Source organism: Acomys minous (assembly GCF_964271855.1).
Source record: "Acomys minous genome assembly, chromosome: 1".
Taxonomy (NCBI): domain Eukaryota; kingdom Metazoa; phylum Chordata; class Mammalia; order Rodentia; family Muridae; genus Acomys; species Acomys minous.
In genome coordinates this window covers 124,130,729-124,148,079 of record NC_140483.1, presented here as the reverse complement: position 1 = coordinate 124,148,079, position 17,351 = coordinate 124,130,729, and the positions used below count along the sequence as shown (strand labels likewise).

General features: G+C 41.1%; 1 protein-coding gene across 1 annotated transcript in view; it reads left to right on the top strand.

Moving 5' to 3' along the window:
• The window catches only part of NECAB1 (N-terminal EF-hand calcium binding protein 1), a 155,341-nt gene that overhangs the window by 134,617 nt on the left and 3,373 nt on the right, over positions 1 to 17,351 (top strand). Inside the window, exons 10-12 of the mRNA XM_084760026.1 lie at positions 6,740 to 6,852; positions 12,698 to 12,775; positions 14,310 to 14,401. Coding sequence (XP_084616152.1) covers positions 6,740 to 6,852; positions 12,698 to 12,775; positions 14,310 to 14,401 — 283 coding nt within the window. The remainder of the gene's footprint in view (positions 1 to 6,739; positions 6,853 to 12,697; positions 12,776 to 14,309; positions 14,402 to 17,351) is intronic.

Genomic DNA, 17,351 nt, shown 5'->3' with positions numbered 1-17,351 from the left:
TTCCATCTGGAGAAGTTATTACATTATTTGGTGGGCTTATTTAAACATAGAAAAATCTAACTTTCTGAGCATTGAGCCATTACATAATGATGAATCCAGGATACAATCTATTTCCTAAAACCCATTTTCCCATCATCCCAAAGTAAGAGAAGTGAGATATCATAGACACAACCTGTTTTAAGGTATCCACTGCTCTAGTTGGTACTGTGAACCTGGGAGAACAGGACCTAAAAATGAAGGAGACTAAAGTCCCACGCAATAGCCAACTTTATGCAGAGCATCCGACAATTTATACTCTGAGCCTTAAGAAGAGTCAAATGAGTAAAGAAAGCGCACAATTACAAGGACAAGCAGTGCATGGCAAAAACATGTTATTTTCACAGAGGCAAATGAATAACAACAGCGGAAGTAAATTCATTCCCATCCGCTACACCTACGAGGAGTCCAAGAATAATTCTGTATTTTAAAGGAACTGAGGTCACAAAATTCTTGTCTTGTTTTTCAGGAATTTTCTTACAAGTATTCAAACTTTACAAATGACTCCATTCTTGGACCATGTTTCAAGCATAAGACTATGTAGTCTTCCCCAGTTCTGTGATACAAGTGCTACTATTTTAATTTTATGTATCCAAACTTAAGAAAAACAAATTGCTTGTTTAAGGCCTCATATCCGTTAAGAGTGAAGCCAATTCAAAAAGCATTTGTACTCTTTGCTCTCGAAAAAGGAGAAGGAAAGAAAGAACAAGATGGTAGAAACAGATAGAAGAAAACTTCGCAATTGTCCAATACTCTAGAATTCTTAGGGATACCTCAAATCTGGAATGAATAAATACATGGAATTCATTAAAGAAAATTAACTAACAGTCACTTCCTAAAGGCAAAAACATCTTTCACAGTAATCGCCCTACGAAAAACAAAACAAAACAAAATTTAAGGACCATCTATGTATCAGTCTGGTGAGAAGATCTGGAAATAAATTTGTGAATATTGTTTGTCAGAAAACAAATGAGAAAGAAACATAGTTAATTAAACTAGAGTCAGTTTATAAAAACATTCATTTTCACCAAGGGACATATCTCATATAGGTGAACAGAGAATGCATCCAGGATTATATATTTACTACAAAACCATAAAGAATGGAGTGTAAGACCCAGAGGGAATAGGGAACATCAAAAAAGGGGGGTCTAAATCAACATGATCAAAGCTCATATGAATTCACCAAGACTGAGGCAGCATGCACAGGGCCTGCACAGGTCTGCACCAGGTCCTATGCATATGCATATATACATACAATATATATATATTGTGGCTTCCAGTTTAATATTTTAATGGAATTCCTTAGTGAGTGAATGAGTGGGTCTCTGATTCTTATATCTTCTCCGGTGCTTTTTCCCTTCTGTTTGTTTGTCTTGTCCAATTCTGATGTGATAGTTTTTGGTTCATCTTATTATATTTTATTTTATTCTATTTTATTACTATCCCTTAGAAATTTGTTTGTTTTCTAATGAAAGACAGAAAGGGAGTGGATCCAGATGGGAAAGGAGGTGAGAGGAACTGGAAGGAGCAAAGAGAGGAAAAACTGTAATCAGGATATACTGTGTGACTTTAAAAAAAAAAGCTATGTTCAATAAAAGGAGGAAAAGAAAGGTGAAAATAAAGATTAGTTACAATGTACAAGAAAAGACTTAACAGGCAATAGTATTCTAGATCCCATCTAAGAAAACATGCATGCTGCACTCATTTGCTGCTTAGCAACCAAACCCAAACTTCAGGGACTTGAAATAATAACCACGCTTCATGAGTGGGAAATTTAGATGGTATCAGTGGTGTCGTTCTTGTGACCCCTGTGGCCTCCTTTGGGTGTCTGTGGCCAGCTTCCCATCCGCTTTCATACACATTGAGGCTCAGAACTGCTCTTTGTGGGCTTAATTAACAGTCTATTTTTATGCAGTAAGTTGTATTGAAGTTGGGCCCTTCTTATTTGTTTATGTAGCCTAGCAGTCCTCAATCTGTGGGTTGCAACCCCTTTGGGGGGGGCACACATGTCTTGCATATCAGATATTTATAATGTAATTTATTACAGTAGCAAAATTACAGTTATGAAGTAGCAATGAAATAATTTTATGCTGGGGGGGGTTCCTACAAAATAAGGAGCTGCATTAATAGGTGGCAGCATTAGGAAGGTTGAGAACCACGGCTATAGTGTGTGGCTCTGGCCACACAATAGCACATTAGAGTGGTTGCAACAGAAACCAAGTAACACACAAGCCTGAAATGTTTGCTGTCTATTTACAGAAGCCCTTTGTTGACTCTGCTCTATCAGGTCTTGCTCACATGACAATCCCAAGGACCTGAGAGGGAAAAACAAAAAACAAAACCAAAAACCAATCTGTTGACTGTAATGAACTGTCAGCTCTGCAGCATTCAGTTAGCCGAAGCCAGTTAGAAAGCTAACCCAGGGCCCAGGTGAGGGAAACAGAGCCTGGAACTTTGTGAGAACAACAGTGCAAGGGGCTGTGAGTTCTGGAGTAGTGAAGGCCTCTGGTCATTGTTGGTACTCTTCCTACTGGATCATGTAAAGATTGTTTTCAAACTAAAAAAATTAGAGAAGTCTAGATAGTTCATGTGTGTATGTGTAAGATAGCCCCTGAGAAATGCCTGACCCAAGAAGTCCTTGCAGATGTCTAGGAGAGGACATGTCCATCTTCATGTCATCAGAAATCAATTCTATTTCATTATTAATACTAAACCATCTTCCTGGGAGACTCACACAAAGAGCTGACTGCTCATGCAGAACCTTGGCAGCTCATCATGGGTTTGCATCTTCTGGTTCTTGGTCTCTGACCCTGAGAGGAAAGAAAGCAAAGGTCATGTGGATTGCTGGATTGTTGAACTCAAAGTGGCTCCATGTGGAAAGACATGGATCAAATTTGTAGAACGGTTCCAATACAATTTTTAATGTTATTTTTCTGGTAGAAAGCCCACCCAGTAATTCAGAGCCCATATTCCCCTCATCTTGAGGCTCTCTCATTCCCAAGAGAGGTCTTCCTCCTACCAACAGAAAAAAACAAAAAACAAAAAACAAACAAAAAAACCCATGAGGGCTCATGTCCTTCATGGCTTTAGGCTCAATTATGGTACCTAGAACTTCTATTTTAATCTTCATTTTTAAAATATTTTACATATACATATATATAATAAACTACGTACATCAAGAAGAACCATGAAACAATGAGAAACTATATAAATGTTACATTCTTAGCATTTTAGCTATTTGTATTTGGCAGCCTTGAAGAAAATATCTTTCCTATCTTTGTGAGTCTAAAAGTCTGAATGTAAATCAGTATCTATCATATCTCATCTCTATCTATTTAAAACGTATATCTAAACCTAAGACATCTTAACCCTAAACAACTAAGCTTAGTTGTAAAACTAAACTATCTGGTCTCCAACTCCATCAGAGACTTGAAAGGAATAAAAGTAATTACCTGAGTAAACAGGAAGTGCAGGTTAGCAGCTTTCAAAGTAAAAAAAAAAAATTACAGTGACAGTTTCCTGCTTGAACAGTCACCCAAAACTCTCTGTAATGTTGGAACATCATCTTCAGCCTTCTGGCCCAGTATATCTGAGAGACATATTTGTGAGGCAGGAACTATTGAGGACTTGGCTTACCCTGTCTTGGCAGAGTTTGCCTGTCGACTTTGCCTGCATCTAAGCTTCATGGCTTTAGGCTCAAACATAGCACCTAGAACTTCTATTTTAGTCTTTAAATTAAAAAACAAAGCAACAGATGGTTGGTCCTAAATGCATAAGAGGGGGCGAGACAGAGAGTCCCATAGTGTGTCTGGAAAAATAAAGACGGAGCGTTTTGGGGTCTGTTCATCTAATCTCCACAGGCACCCCTTTTAGAGCACACACAGACCCTCCACAAGGGACATCACCCAAAGCTCTCTTTAGTTACTGCCCTAGCTCAGAATGGGGGATCTATACATGTTATTAAGTCCTCTTTATTGGGAATTTGTCTATGGAGATTGGACAAACATGAATTTTAGATACAGTAAACTGAAAGGAGAGCGTCAGATAGGCGGACAGAGAAACAGAGACAGTGAGAGAGAGAAACAGAGAGAGAGAGAGATCAAACTGGGACCTAAAGGCATAAATGGAGTGGGTGGATGAGAAACACACAGCCTTTGCTGCTTGGCTGCAACAATGAATTCAAGCTGAGAGGCATTTTCAGCTAGGAAATTCTATGATTGGACACCAAGTCTCAGTTCTGAGAATAGCCTTACAGCCCAATTGTTTTGTGAATTTTTCCTCTGGTTCATTAACTTCTGTGATCATCTGTAAAGCCAAACTGAAGAACATCACCTTCCTGGGGAGCTGGAGTGGGGGAACTTAGACACTATTCATAGCCGGTTGAGTGCTCACACAGACTTGTGGACTCAACCATAATTCTAGCAGCTAAACAGCTGAAGAATCTTATGGCTGGATTTAATATTTCATTGGCAGTGCAACACTGGCTCCTCAAAAACTTGTTAGACTTATTAGTGACTTATATATAGTCAACTTCATGTTTGAGACAGTATCATTACCTGGACGTAGACTTTAGCCTTATTATTTTGCTAAGCCCCTTGAAGACAGGAAGTCATTTGTGTGCGTGCATGTGGCGCTGGGACTGAGCTAGGACTTATGCACGCTAGGAACATGCTCTACTACTGAACCTAGCCCTAAAAGCCTGTCTTTATCTATCACTGCGTTCTCAGAACTCAGCATGTTGTATTTAGTGTCATAAAAAAGCATTTGTTAGTGTCTCAGTTACTCTTCCGCTGCTGAGAAGAGACAACATGACCAAGTCACATTTTATAAAAGAAAGCATTTAAATGGGGCCTTGCTTACAGAGTCTTAATCCATTACCATAATGGCAGGGAGCCGGGCTGCAGGCATTGTGGCTCACACAGTGCTGGAGCAGAAGCTGAGAACTGCATCCTGATTTGCAGAGAGAGAGAGAGACTGACAGAGATACAGACACTGACAGAGACAGAGAGAGACAGAGACAGAGAGAGACAGAGACAGAGACAGAGACAGAGAGACACAGAGACAGAGACACATAGACAGAGACAGAGACAGAGAGACTGCCTGGGCTTGCCTTAGGCTTTTGAAACTTCAAAGTCCACCCCCAGTGAAACACTTCCTCCAAAAATGCCACACCTACTTCAACAAAGACACATTTTCCAATTTTAATCTTTTCAAATAGTGTCACTCCCCTTGGTGACTCCATATGAGCCTATAGGGGCAATTGTTATTCAAACCACCACAATTGTATCTATTTAGTGTCTACTGTAGTCCTTACAATGCAATAAGCATTCGGCAGACAGTATCTGTGCAGCAAGCACTGGGGACTTAAATGGAATAGGGAACAGGAGACCAGGGCTTGAGCTGTAGTTTCTGGGCAACGTGTCTAACAATATTTGGCATGCTTTGTTTGTATTTCAAATAATTCTTGTGAATAGCCCTTTAAAATTGTTCTTGCACTTTTGTGAGGCTTATGTTTTGTGTGTGTGTGTGTTTCTTTTTGTGTTTCTATCAATTCATGAAGAAAAAGAAAGCCCTATACTTCCATGAGAGGCACACAGGCAGATCTCTGGGGAAGTCTTGAAACTCATATTGTTATAATTGTTTGTTAGGAAAAGCGGTTAGTAGCCAAGCCACTGTGAGCTATTAATCAGGGAGTCGTAGCAATTTGTCTTGCTGCTGTGGCAAAGAATTTGACAAAAGCAACTTAAGGAGGGAGGGAAGGCCTTTCTATTTATTTGGCCTTACTGTTGTGAGGGTGCACTGCATCGTGGCAGAGAAGGAGCGTGCAGGATCCCGCAGCAGCTGGCTACACTGTATCCACAGTCAGAAAGGAGAGACACAAATGTTGGTGCTCAGCTTGCTTTCTCCTTAGTCCCTGGGACCCCAGCTCAGGGAATGGTGCCCATCACAGTTGGGTCTTACCAGCTAAATTAACACAAGATAGAAACTCCCTCACATCACACAGAGTTACGGTATTCTGAACAACACATATTGGAAATAGGAAATATATGATAGCCCTTTAATCACCAATGAAGCATTGGAAATGTATCAGTAAGCCCACATTCTGCCGGAGTGGAGGGGGGCGCGCAGGTTTCAAGACAGGGTTTCTCTGTGTAGCCTTGCCTGTCCTGGGCTCACTTTGGAGACCAGGCTGGCCTTGAACTCACAGAGATACACCTGTCTCTGCCTCCTTGAGAGCCAGGATTATAGGCATGCACCACTGCTCCCTAAGCCTACAGTTTTAAAAAGCAAATTTGATTGTGATGGTTGTCCAGTATCTGATGTCATGAAATATCCAATAAGCTGAAGTGTGGTAAGATGGAACTTCTCTTTAAGACTTGGTGACTTTAGGGCAGTGGTGATGACTCCCTGCCCATCGGAGGACCTTTGGGAAGTCTCCAAGATGCTGCTGGTCCCTGGGTCTGCTACCTCTGCCTCACCGGGATATAGACACGTGAGGTTGCAAACTGCTTCATGATTCTAATTGCATCTCTTGCTTTTAAAGAGGAAATGACTCTGTGCAGGAAATACCTTCTTTAGCTTCCATTGCTATGTTTTCAGGGTTCTATATAACTTCAGATATGGAACAGCCACGGCTTTCCCTGGTCAGTTTGTGACTGAAAGTCGTGTGTTTATGAAACACTAATCTCCCTTCCCTCCACAGCACATCATGCTTGTGCAGCGCCAGATGTCTGTGACCGAAGACGATCTGGAAGAATTCCAGCTTGCTCTCAAACACTATGTGGAGAGTGCATCAGCCCAAAGTGGCTGCCTGCGGTAAGTGCTCAAAGGCAAGTCCCCACCACCACCACCACCACCACCACCACCACCACCACCACCACTGCCAGCCTTACAGCCTTACAGGGTTGGTGAAAGTAGGAATTTAGGTGCAGGGGGGAAGGTTCCAGAACACAGACACTTCCAAATCCTCCTAAATTCTACAGAGCAGGCCAGACCACTGGGTTATGGTTTTTTCAGAGTTTAGCAGGATATTTTCTGTTTGATCTTTGAACCTGAATTGGTTTCATCATTAGGCATACCAAGGGAAATAAAATGGAAAGCCATCTGGATGAGAAAAGTTTCAAATAGATTGAAATCTCCCCCTTTGCACACAGGCAGCCAGCACTTGTAGGAAATCATCTCTGTAGACAAGGCTTCCACTCCTGGGTGTCTGGCCTTGATTACTCTGTGGACTAATGACCATTTCCACTACTGTGGGAATAGCAGGGCTCTCCAGAATTATTATTTCAGATCTTGATTATCTCATTAAAGCAGTGGCAAGCATTTCTTTTCTCTCTTCATTTCATGGCTTCTTCTCAACTGTTATGTAAAGACTAATAAAATATACCACACTTCATCTATAGCTTCTCACTGCAACCGGTCCAATAAACCTGTACTAGAACAGTTCTCCACAGACAAAGGTAGAATTCCTGTCATGAGGACTCAAAGCGTGTCCTGTCAAAGGCTAGGTATTAGCCTAGACTTTATGATTATGTTGCTTTCAAACCCGGAAGCCCATATTCACAGTCATCTACTGATAATCCAGCATTATCTGTTGCCTTAGACCTGGCCAGGCTCCTCCATAAATATCACCCAGCCGGCCTCTCCTACTGTGCCAGAAGTCCACAGCACAGGCCCAAACTTAGCTGTGTGTACAAAACTTCCACAACATATACCCCTACCTGCGAGCTAACACACATTAGCAGATGTGTGTTTGTGTGGTGTACATCTGTGTGCTCATTAAAAAAAAAAACATGCTTTATGCCTCTGTTTTGCTCTTCTTTACTGATGGTTAATTTCTATTTCTGCTGAAACCTACCTTTCAGGTTTTGGAAGTAAGCTAGATTTAAACTAGGGTTAAAGCTAGGCTAGCTTTGTGTCATGGGGATTCCCACTGGCTGTAAACCTCATGTTTCCTCATCAAGAACCTCATGGAGGCAGGCCTGCTCGCACACATACTTGAGGCAGGGAGAAAATAGTTCAGGGATTGCCTAGATGACAGAACGAGTTTAAGTCCAACCTGAGCAATTTTAGTGAGTATTGGGTGTATACCTCAGAAGGAGAACAGTTTCCTAGCACCTGTAGGCCCTGGGTTCAACACCTAGTAAACACACACACACACACACACACACACACACACACACGCATGCACGTGCACAATCTCAGAAAATGTTTATGTGTGAAGCGCCCGGCTTAGAGTCTTCCATACACTGAGGACCATGACATCTGACCTGAAGTCATGACTGCCTTCGTCCTCCCATCTCTGCGGTGTGAGTATTGTTAGCTCCTCATGACCGCACAGCGTGGCCTTTGTAACAGACACTAGGAAAAGCTGCACTGCTGTGACTGCTCTTCCACTTCATATTAGGGGCAGAAGAGCACGAATAAAAGCATTTTCACTCTTGGAAGAATTAGAGGTTTGCCAAGGCAGGAATGTATGTAGCTTTTAAAGGCCTACTTGTCTAAAAATAATACTGCTGGGGAAATGCAAGCAGAACCTATGCAACTGAAGAAAGCTGAACTCAGTAAACTCCTTTTGAATTAGCAAGGAGAGAAAGTAGAAAAGTCTGTGCCAAATCTCCAGGGATTGGCTCAATGTTTTATGTTTATTAAAAGGGCACAGAATTTGTTAAAGTTCTGAAACACTGTTTTCATCTGCTATGCGACCTGGGGGTTCCAATAGCCCCAGAGAGGAGGCACCTGCTGTGGGTGAGTCAGACAGGTACATCCATGATGCTTTGGCAGGAAGAATCATAAAGAAGTGTCCTGCTGCGAGCAGAGGCCAGGAGAGGACCCGTTTCTGGAAGAACGGGCTCCCAGCCTTGCCTTTTCCTTTGCAACACTGCTATGTGTCTTAGTGGCACTTCATTCACGCACTTATTGCATATTCTTCCGTTAGTTTCCTTTGCAGCTGTTGTCAGGATCTATAGAGAGGTAATGAGTATCGGAAAATGCCCACACAGGTGGAACACCCGTAGATGAGACGCCACCTGTCTCATGTGAGCTTTTCAGATGTAGGAGTTGATCAGATCCAGTTCGCTACTTGTTGACGAATCATCAAAGGCCACTCGTGTCAGCAGTCATCATCCTGCATACCCTCCACAGCTGCCTAGTGCTGTGCAGGTGAAGTTCTGAGATAGCAAAGATTCGTCTCCCATAATCCTTAGCTCCATATCCCACAATGCTTAGCTTAATCTTCACCACGAGAGACAAGGAGTGCTACCATGGGGTGATGTCTTACAAGAATAACAATTTTGTATCCATTTTCTTACTTAGTTTTCACAGGAAGCTTTACAGGCATATAATGCATCCAGCTTAGGGAAAAAAAAAAACTAGCTTCTGGTGTGTTAAAAGCTTGCTGAAGCTTCCCTCAAAACCTTGTTTAATCTTCCTTGACAGGATTTAATCATAGTTGGATTAAAGATTCCTGAACGTTTGTGGCTAACTAGGATTGGAATAAAAACACAAGATCCATCCAGTTCCAGTCATATCACTAACAACCTTGTTAAACTCAGGCAACCGAATTAGTACTTTTGCTCTGAGTATTCACTAAGAAATGTGGAAGTTTAGAGATGGACAGAGGCTGGGTTATATCTGTCCGCGATGCCTTTAAAGGCTTTGCTGAGGGCTAACAAGATGGCTCAGGTGGTAAAGGTGCTTGCCAGCAAGTCCAGTGGCCTGAGTTTGATGCAACGGACATGGTGGAAAAAGAGAACTCACTTGCACAGCTTATCTCTGACCTCCACACACACACTCTGGTGAGCATGCTTGTGTGTGCACGCGCACACACACACACACACACACACACACACACATTTAATTTGGAGAAAACTTCAAGCAGATCATTGATATGAGGTGATATATATGTATATGATTTTATGCTGCTCCCTCTCTCTGCAATTACAGATGCCCAATACTTTTTGAGAGAGAGCCACCAGTGGAAGAAGTGGCATACACAGGGTGCTCTTAGACTCAGCACCAGACCAGACAGGAAATAGCATCTGCCTTCACTGATTTTATGATCTAACTTTGAAAACAAAATCTTTACCCCTTTGCTACCTTTACTATAAATGTAGAAGGCAATTCATACTTTTGTCCTAAAGTTCTAGCTTTTCAACAGAACTAAGTGATCTCTGAAGCTACTCTCAGGTACAAGATTGCAGAAATTGAATCTGTACATATTTCCAATATCAAGCGCCCAGGGAACATGTCTGGATGATATTGTAAAACCCACTCTTGAGACACCCTTAAGAGTTACCGGAGTGCTTAAAGTATTACTCATCAATCTGTACGGATAATATAAAAACATGATGGCCAAACCCATCCGTCTCTGTGTAGGTGTGTGTGGAGTATGTCCCTCGTGTTACATCTTTTTTCATTGGTTTGGCCCTGTGGGTTGAGCAAAGCAGACACTCAGAAAGAAGGAAACCAAGAGTAAGAGGGGGTCCTCTCTAGTCCTCATAGAACCATTTCACAGAGGGAGAAACAGACTGAGTAATGGGTCAAATGTGGCACACTTAATGAGTGGTAGTTCTGTTGGGACATTCTGGTTGCTGTTGTTGTTGTTGTTGTTGTTGTTGTTGTTGTTGTTGTTGTTGTTGTTGGGACATACTTTACCTTCTGTCCTGTCACACCATGATATCCTTCCTCGTCAACCCTCAGTCTTTCACAAGCGTGGGCACTGTGCTGACAGGTGAACTTCATTGGGAAGCCAATGCTGGGGATCAAACGCAGAATCCCACACTTGCTACACAAGCGCTCTCCCAGTGAGGTGCATCTCCAATGCTTGATTGCTTGAGGGATAGCTTACCGGTTATCCCAGACTGGCCTCACACTTAAGATCCTCCTGCGTCTGTCTTCCAAGCGCTGGAATTATAGGTTTATAGGCTTTTCTGTGGCAGTCCAGAAAATGTAGCATTTTTATAGCACGATAACTGGACTTTTAATATAATGAGTAATGTTAATAACTAGTTTGCAAGAGGCAACTGACAAGGGCCTAAAATGCTAGGGTGGGTCTTTTCATCTTTATCCTAAAGAAAATAGAGTTTAAATTTGCCCAACATACTATTAGGTTGTATTTCAGCATTAGGGACAACTTCAAGACATGAAACAAGCTACAGGTTCTCTTCCCAGAAAAATGTATGTATGTACATTAATTTGCATGTCACTTTGCAAGTTTATGGTAAAAGTCACAAAGCTTACCCATGAACTCCTGGGGTAAGAAAATTACAAACTCCCTGTTGTAGCAAATATTTATGCAGAAAAATCTTAAGTTGAACTAGTAGCATTAGCACATCATGCCTAATGAACCAAATTATACAAAAACTATGGAAATTACAACACTATAAAAATAAAAGAAACAAAATGTCCTTTATGCATGATGCTCCACACTGCCATGATACCAAAAAAATAAATAAAATAAAATTCCTTTGTGTAGTTACTGCCACCTGCTGGTCACAAATAGATAAATCCTAAGTCTGTAAATATATTATGAAACATTAGACTAAAAAGACATCAGTAGGCTGGGCGTGGTGGCGCACGCCTTTAATCCCAGCACTCGGGAGGCAGAGGCAGGCGGATCGCTGTGAGTTTGAGGCCAGCCTGGTCTACAAAGTGAGTCCAGGACAGCCACGGCTAACCCAGAGAGACCCTGTCTCAAAAAAACAAAACAAAACAAAAAAACCAAAAACAAAAGACATCAGTAAGAATTCAGTTTTACGCGTATCTCACGTCTGTCTTTTCTTACTCAACTCATGAACACACCCCTGTGTTTTGTTTCTATATTTATTTGGATTTTTCTCATCTAAGCTATTTTCTTACCTGTTCAACTTTTCTCTAGGCTTTACATGACTATACTCTTATTTACTCCACACTACCACGAATGGGGTACTTTAAAACAAAGAATTTTTAGTAAGTTTTGGCATAAAAGGAGCTTAGTAAGACTCCTGGGTTGGAGCTGGAGAGATGGCTCAGTGGTTAAGAGCACTGGCTGTTCTTCTGAAGGACCCAGGTTGGATTTCAGGTATCCACATGGTGGCTCAGAGCTATAGCCTTAGTTTCAGAGGAATATGATATCCTTTTCGGCCTCCACGGGCACCAGGCACCAGGCATGTAAATGGTGCACAGACATACAGAAAACACAAAATATACACAAAATAAGAAACTAAGAACTGTGAATGTGTTCAAAGGTATTCAACTAAACATTATGTGCCAAAATAGATACCCTGAACTACTCAGTTCTTGATAAAGCCATTTGATAGTCTTCCTAGCTTAGGTTACTTTGTTTCCTATATATATAAGGTAACATTGTTGCATACTACGTACAGAGTTTAGAAAATTCGGTGTGTGTGTGTGTGTGTGTGTGTGTGTGTGTGTGTGTGTGTGTGTGTGCAGTGTGAGTGCCTATCGGCATGTGACGGGCACAGGTACACGGTGGAGGCTAGAGGCTATTGGGACTCTTCCTTCGCGGCTCTCCACGTTGTTCGTTGAGGCAAACTTCACTAACCAGCGTGCAATGGGGATCACGTGACTTGGTAATTACGCTTAGCCCCCGAGTCATCTCCCCTACCCCTTCATTCGCTTCTGTAATTTCCAGGGCCCAATCACGCCTTCTCTATTTCAGTATTTCTATACAGAAACTTTCAAATGAATCTCGCTACATGATATACGAGTTCTGGGAGAATAGCAGTGTGTGGAATCGGTAAGTTGTGAAAACGTGGCTTGTGTTAACTGAGCACAGGGTGTGGCATTGTACACGATGAAACTTTTATACTGTTGGAAACACCTTATTTGGTGCTAGAGATTGAACCAAGAGCTTTGAGCATGCTGGGTAAGCACTCCGTCATGCTTACATCCCAGCTGCCTGGTAAGCTGCCTGGTGTGGCCTTGTTGGAGGAAGTGTGTCACTGCGGGCGTGGGCTTGGAGGTCTCCTGTGCTGCAGGGACTCCAGTGTGGTTCTGTAGTCTCCTGCTGCTACCTGCGGACTGAGATGCAGAACTCTCAGCTCCTTCTCCAGCAGCATGTCTGCCTGCTTGACACCATGCTTCCCGCCATGATGATAACAGACCAGACTTCTGCACCATTCAGCCAGGTCCAATGAAGTGTTTTCCTGTATAAGAGTTGCCCTGGTCATGATGTCTCTTTACCGCAACCAGAAACCCTAAGACAACCAGGTGATGGGTGTCTCAGGAAGAACTGGTGGAACTTGACGCTTCATGAAATACAAGCTCTGCAAATATCATTTTGTTTTATTTAAATTTAAAACTATATGCAGTGGCTAATATAACTTTCTAAATGTTTCCAAACATTACACATAAAGGAATAAAAGACATTGGAAAACCTTATAAACCAACTTTGAGAGTAAAAATGTACAATTTTAAATAACATGAAGGATTTTTTTTCTTCAATCACATCAACATTTCCTGATTTCAGGTAGTACAGAAAATATAGCTTTCCGATAATCAGTGTTTTAGGGTGCTAGCTATGGTAATAAAAGTAAGAGAATGCTAAGAAAGTCAACTGATTTCATATTTCACCTTAAATTGTGACTTTTGTGGCTTCAAGGTGACAGTCTTGGGATGTAGTTTAATGGCAGAGTGCTTGCCCAGGAGTAAATGCTTGAAGCATTTTGTGCTATAAGGAAGATAGATGGCAATAATACCCTCAAGGCAACTCCAAACATGTTGGCTGGCTTTTTTTTTTTTTTTTTTTTTTTGAGACAGGATTTCCCTGTGTAGCCCTGGCTGTCCTGAACTCACTCTGTAGACCAGGCTGGCCTGAACCCACAGATCCACCTGCCTCTGCCTCCTGAGTGCTGGGATTAAATGTGTGCACCTCCACACCTGGCTCACATATTCGCCTTTTAAGAGATTTTAAATCCCATTTTATTCTCTCCTCATGGATATTTTATAGTTCCTGTTCTTAGATGTCTTGTTCTTTAAATATGAAGATATTAAGCTGCCTTTATTTGTACATTTCTCCTGGAATTTAGCCTAACTTCTGTAGTTGCAAGTTTTGTATGCTTGTCTTAAATGCCTTTTCTTCTAAATTTCTGATAACAAGTGTTACTCTTCAGATTCTATTAATGTTAAGTAAGCATCAAGCGCAGACAGTATCTGGGCATTTAGTTCACACCGCTCCAAATCCTGCCACGGTGGATGCATTTGATCTGTGCTGTTACTCTACTTAGGAATGTTTTACTAAAAACAAACTTTAACCTGCAATCATTTCCCAGCCACCTCCAGATGAATTACAGCAAGACGTTCCAAAGAAGCAATGTGGATTTCTTGGAAACCCCAGAGCTCACCTCGACTATGCTAGTTCCTGGTAACTATTCTGCTTCTACACGCTTTTCTGCCACCTTGGTTTTTGTTTTGTTTTGTTTTACATATAAAATGATCTCACAGGCTTTATCAATGGTGTTTTCTTTATAATATAGGGAGGGGAAAGACATTTTTATTTTCTTTTGTCCTTAATGACTTTGTTTCTAGCTGCAGTGAACTTAGTACTGGTAGTTAGTTAGTCACCGCCATTTTAGCAAAATTAAAGTGTCAGTCAACTCATATACTTAAAAAAATATTCAAATGCCTTCCTATATTACATTCTAGTATGCTGAATGCAATTTGAAATAAGTGACCATAGAACTAGGGTTAAAATTGTGTTAGAAAAACTCATTATAATAGTTATTAAGATAATTTAATAACTGGGAGAAAGAAGAACAGGAGGCGACAGGTTTGGAATGAAATTGTCTAAAATGTCTGGACAAAACTTACAATGAACGAGAAAGGTCACTTGCTATTTATCCATCTACTCAGTAACTAACTACACACATATTTACTGGGTAATAATGTGAGCTTGTATATATACATACATACATACATACATACATACATACATACATACATATCTATGTATATATATACACACACATATATATACACACACAGAGCACAAATTTACATAAAAACAGAACAGTTCAAGGCACAAAATACTTGTTACTACACACAGCACATGCTTGTAGACATAAAGAAGTTATCTTTCTCAACTGGAAGGTGGATAGTATCTTACTTAGGTATATGAACAACAATTTAAAGTTCTTGAATGTTTTTAGATGGATAACAACATGTTCCAATCAGTAATATCTGACTGCTGGGACAAAAGCATGGATCAGGGAATGACCAAGCAGGACAATGACCAAACAGGCCAGGGATGAGAAGAACCTCCAGCAAGAGCTTGCTGGGGTTCCAGCTTCAGATGCACAGCAAGATGCTTTCTGAGGGAGGACATGTGCAGATAGAACAGAACATCTGAGTGAGGAATGAATCTCTGTAAAGATCTGAGAGGAAGAAAAGCCTACTTTAGTAAGAAGACAAAGGATTTCCAGGAGTGGTGGCACACGCCTTTAATCCCAGCATTTGAGAGGCAAAGGCCGGCGGATTGCTGTGAGTTCGAGGCCAGTCTGGTCTACAAAGTGAGTCTAGGACAGCCAAGGCTACACAGAGAGACCCTGTCTCAAAAAAACAAAAAACAAAAAAACAAAAACAAAAACAAAAAAGACAAAAAAAAAAAAAGAAGACAAAGGCCACCATCCAACCAGAACAGACAGGATAGTATCACCATGGAATGCAAACATGCCATGCTCCTTGGGGCATTTGTGGTGACATGGCTGAAAAAAAAAAGTAGCAAAGAAAATTGTAGTTGACAAGATCACATCTTAAGGGAAGAATCTTAATGAGGTGGTAGGGATTTGAAACTAAAGTTGATTTTGATGCACTGAGGAACAGATGGGGGACTGGGCAATCAATTCTGGGACTGCAGCTGGTTGAGGAGACAGGAAGCCAGGTGGGCTAGCTTTCAATTCAGCTGATCCTCACAGTCTACAGCCTTGCAGCTTTGGTGTGCCAGTGGAGCATCTGGGGGACAAATGTTAAGAACTTCTTGTACTATATAGCTGGCCTAATCCTCAAACAAAATAAAAGCCATGCACATGGCTTGGTTTCTCAAGCTTCGCAGTTTGACTTAGTTTGTATCACAAGGTGCTCCAGTTGGGGAAGGCCCGGGAAGTGTGCAGCAAGCTATGGGGAAGACACTGAGGCAGCTACATTATATTTATCTAGAAAACCTTTAGCTTCACTATTATATCAAGCTTGAACTTGCTGTTCTAAATAGGTTCAGCCTACAATACAAATAAATGCTGCAGATATGAGAGCCGATAGCCTCTGTAGATAGAATGTAGAAAAACAGGGCTAGCATTTATCTCATCTTTGTCTTTAATGCTGCACTGGCAGTACATGACACAAGAATACAACCTTTCTGCGAAGGAATAAAGACCTTCCATATCACAGATGCACTGATATTAGACATGCAAATCTCCAAAGTCTCATATTAATATCTCTGTGTCTGCCATCAGATCCATTTTCATTTCTCCCAATAACAAACCCACTGGTTCAAAAACATGAAAGCACTGTTTGTTCTTATTTGGGTCTTGAGTCTGTCAAGGTTAGAAAATATGTGAGCAAAAATAGAGTAGAAAAATAATACAAGAAGGGACTCATGAGTTATCAATAAGGATGGGAAAATGCTGTTCTGAGCACTGCAAGTATAACATAATCGAGGAAGTTTTCTGGTCCAGCCTCACCATTATGTTGGATGAACTTTGATGCAATGAACTAGTCCATCACTGATGTATGTGTTACTCTCCTCCACTCTCTTTCAAGATTCTCTAATTTCAGAGAAAAATTGGGCACAAATAAAACTAAATCAACTATCGTTCTTAAAGGTTGAACTTTATACAATTTAATTGGTGCCCAACTTTGCATTACTTTTCCTGCCACATCTAATCTTGCGATAATAAGTGGAACTTAATAGAACATAAAGAAAAGCTAATAAATGAAAACCTGCCTCAACATTTTAACATCCACTGGAGCATCTCAACCTACTTTAAAGTTTCCTAGGTGTGACTGCAGAAACATTCCCTGAACAAACATGCGGCATTAGTGTAAAGACATTATGTACAGTTGCGATGGCCATTCCACTTGTAATGCCAGCATAATGGCCAGTTTTATGCATTTTGTGTTACCCCACAGTGAAGGTTGTAAATGAAAACAAAACCACAGTCCCGGCACAAATGTAAGTCTAACATCTGAAAATGGCAGCTATGATGTTTAGAAACACAGAAGTAAGATATGTCTCAAGTAAGCCAAATACCAACAAGACATAAGTATACAAACTAACCAAAGAGTATCACTATGAGCTGTTAAATACAAAAGTCAATGAA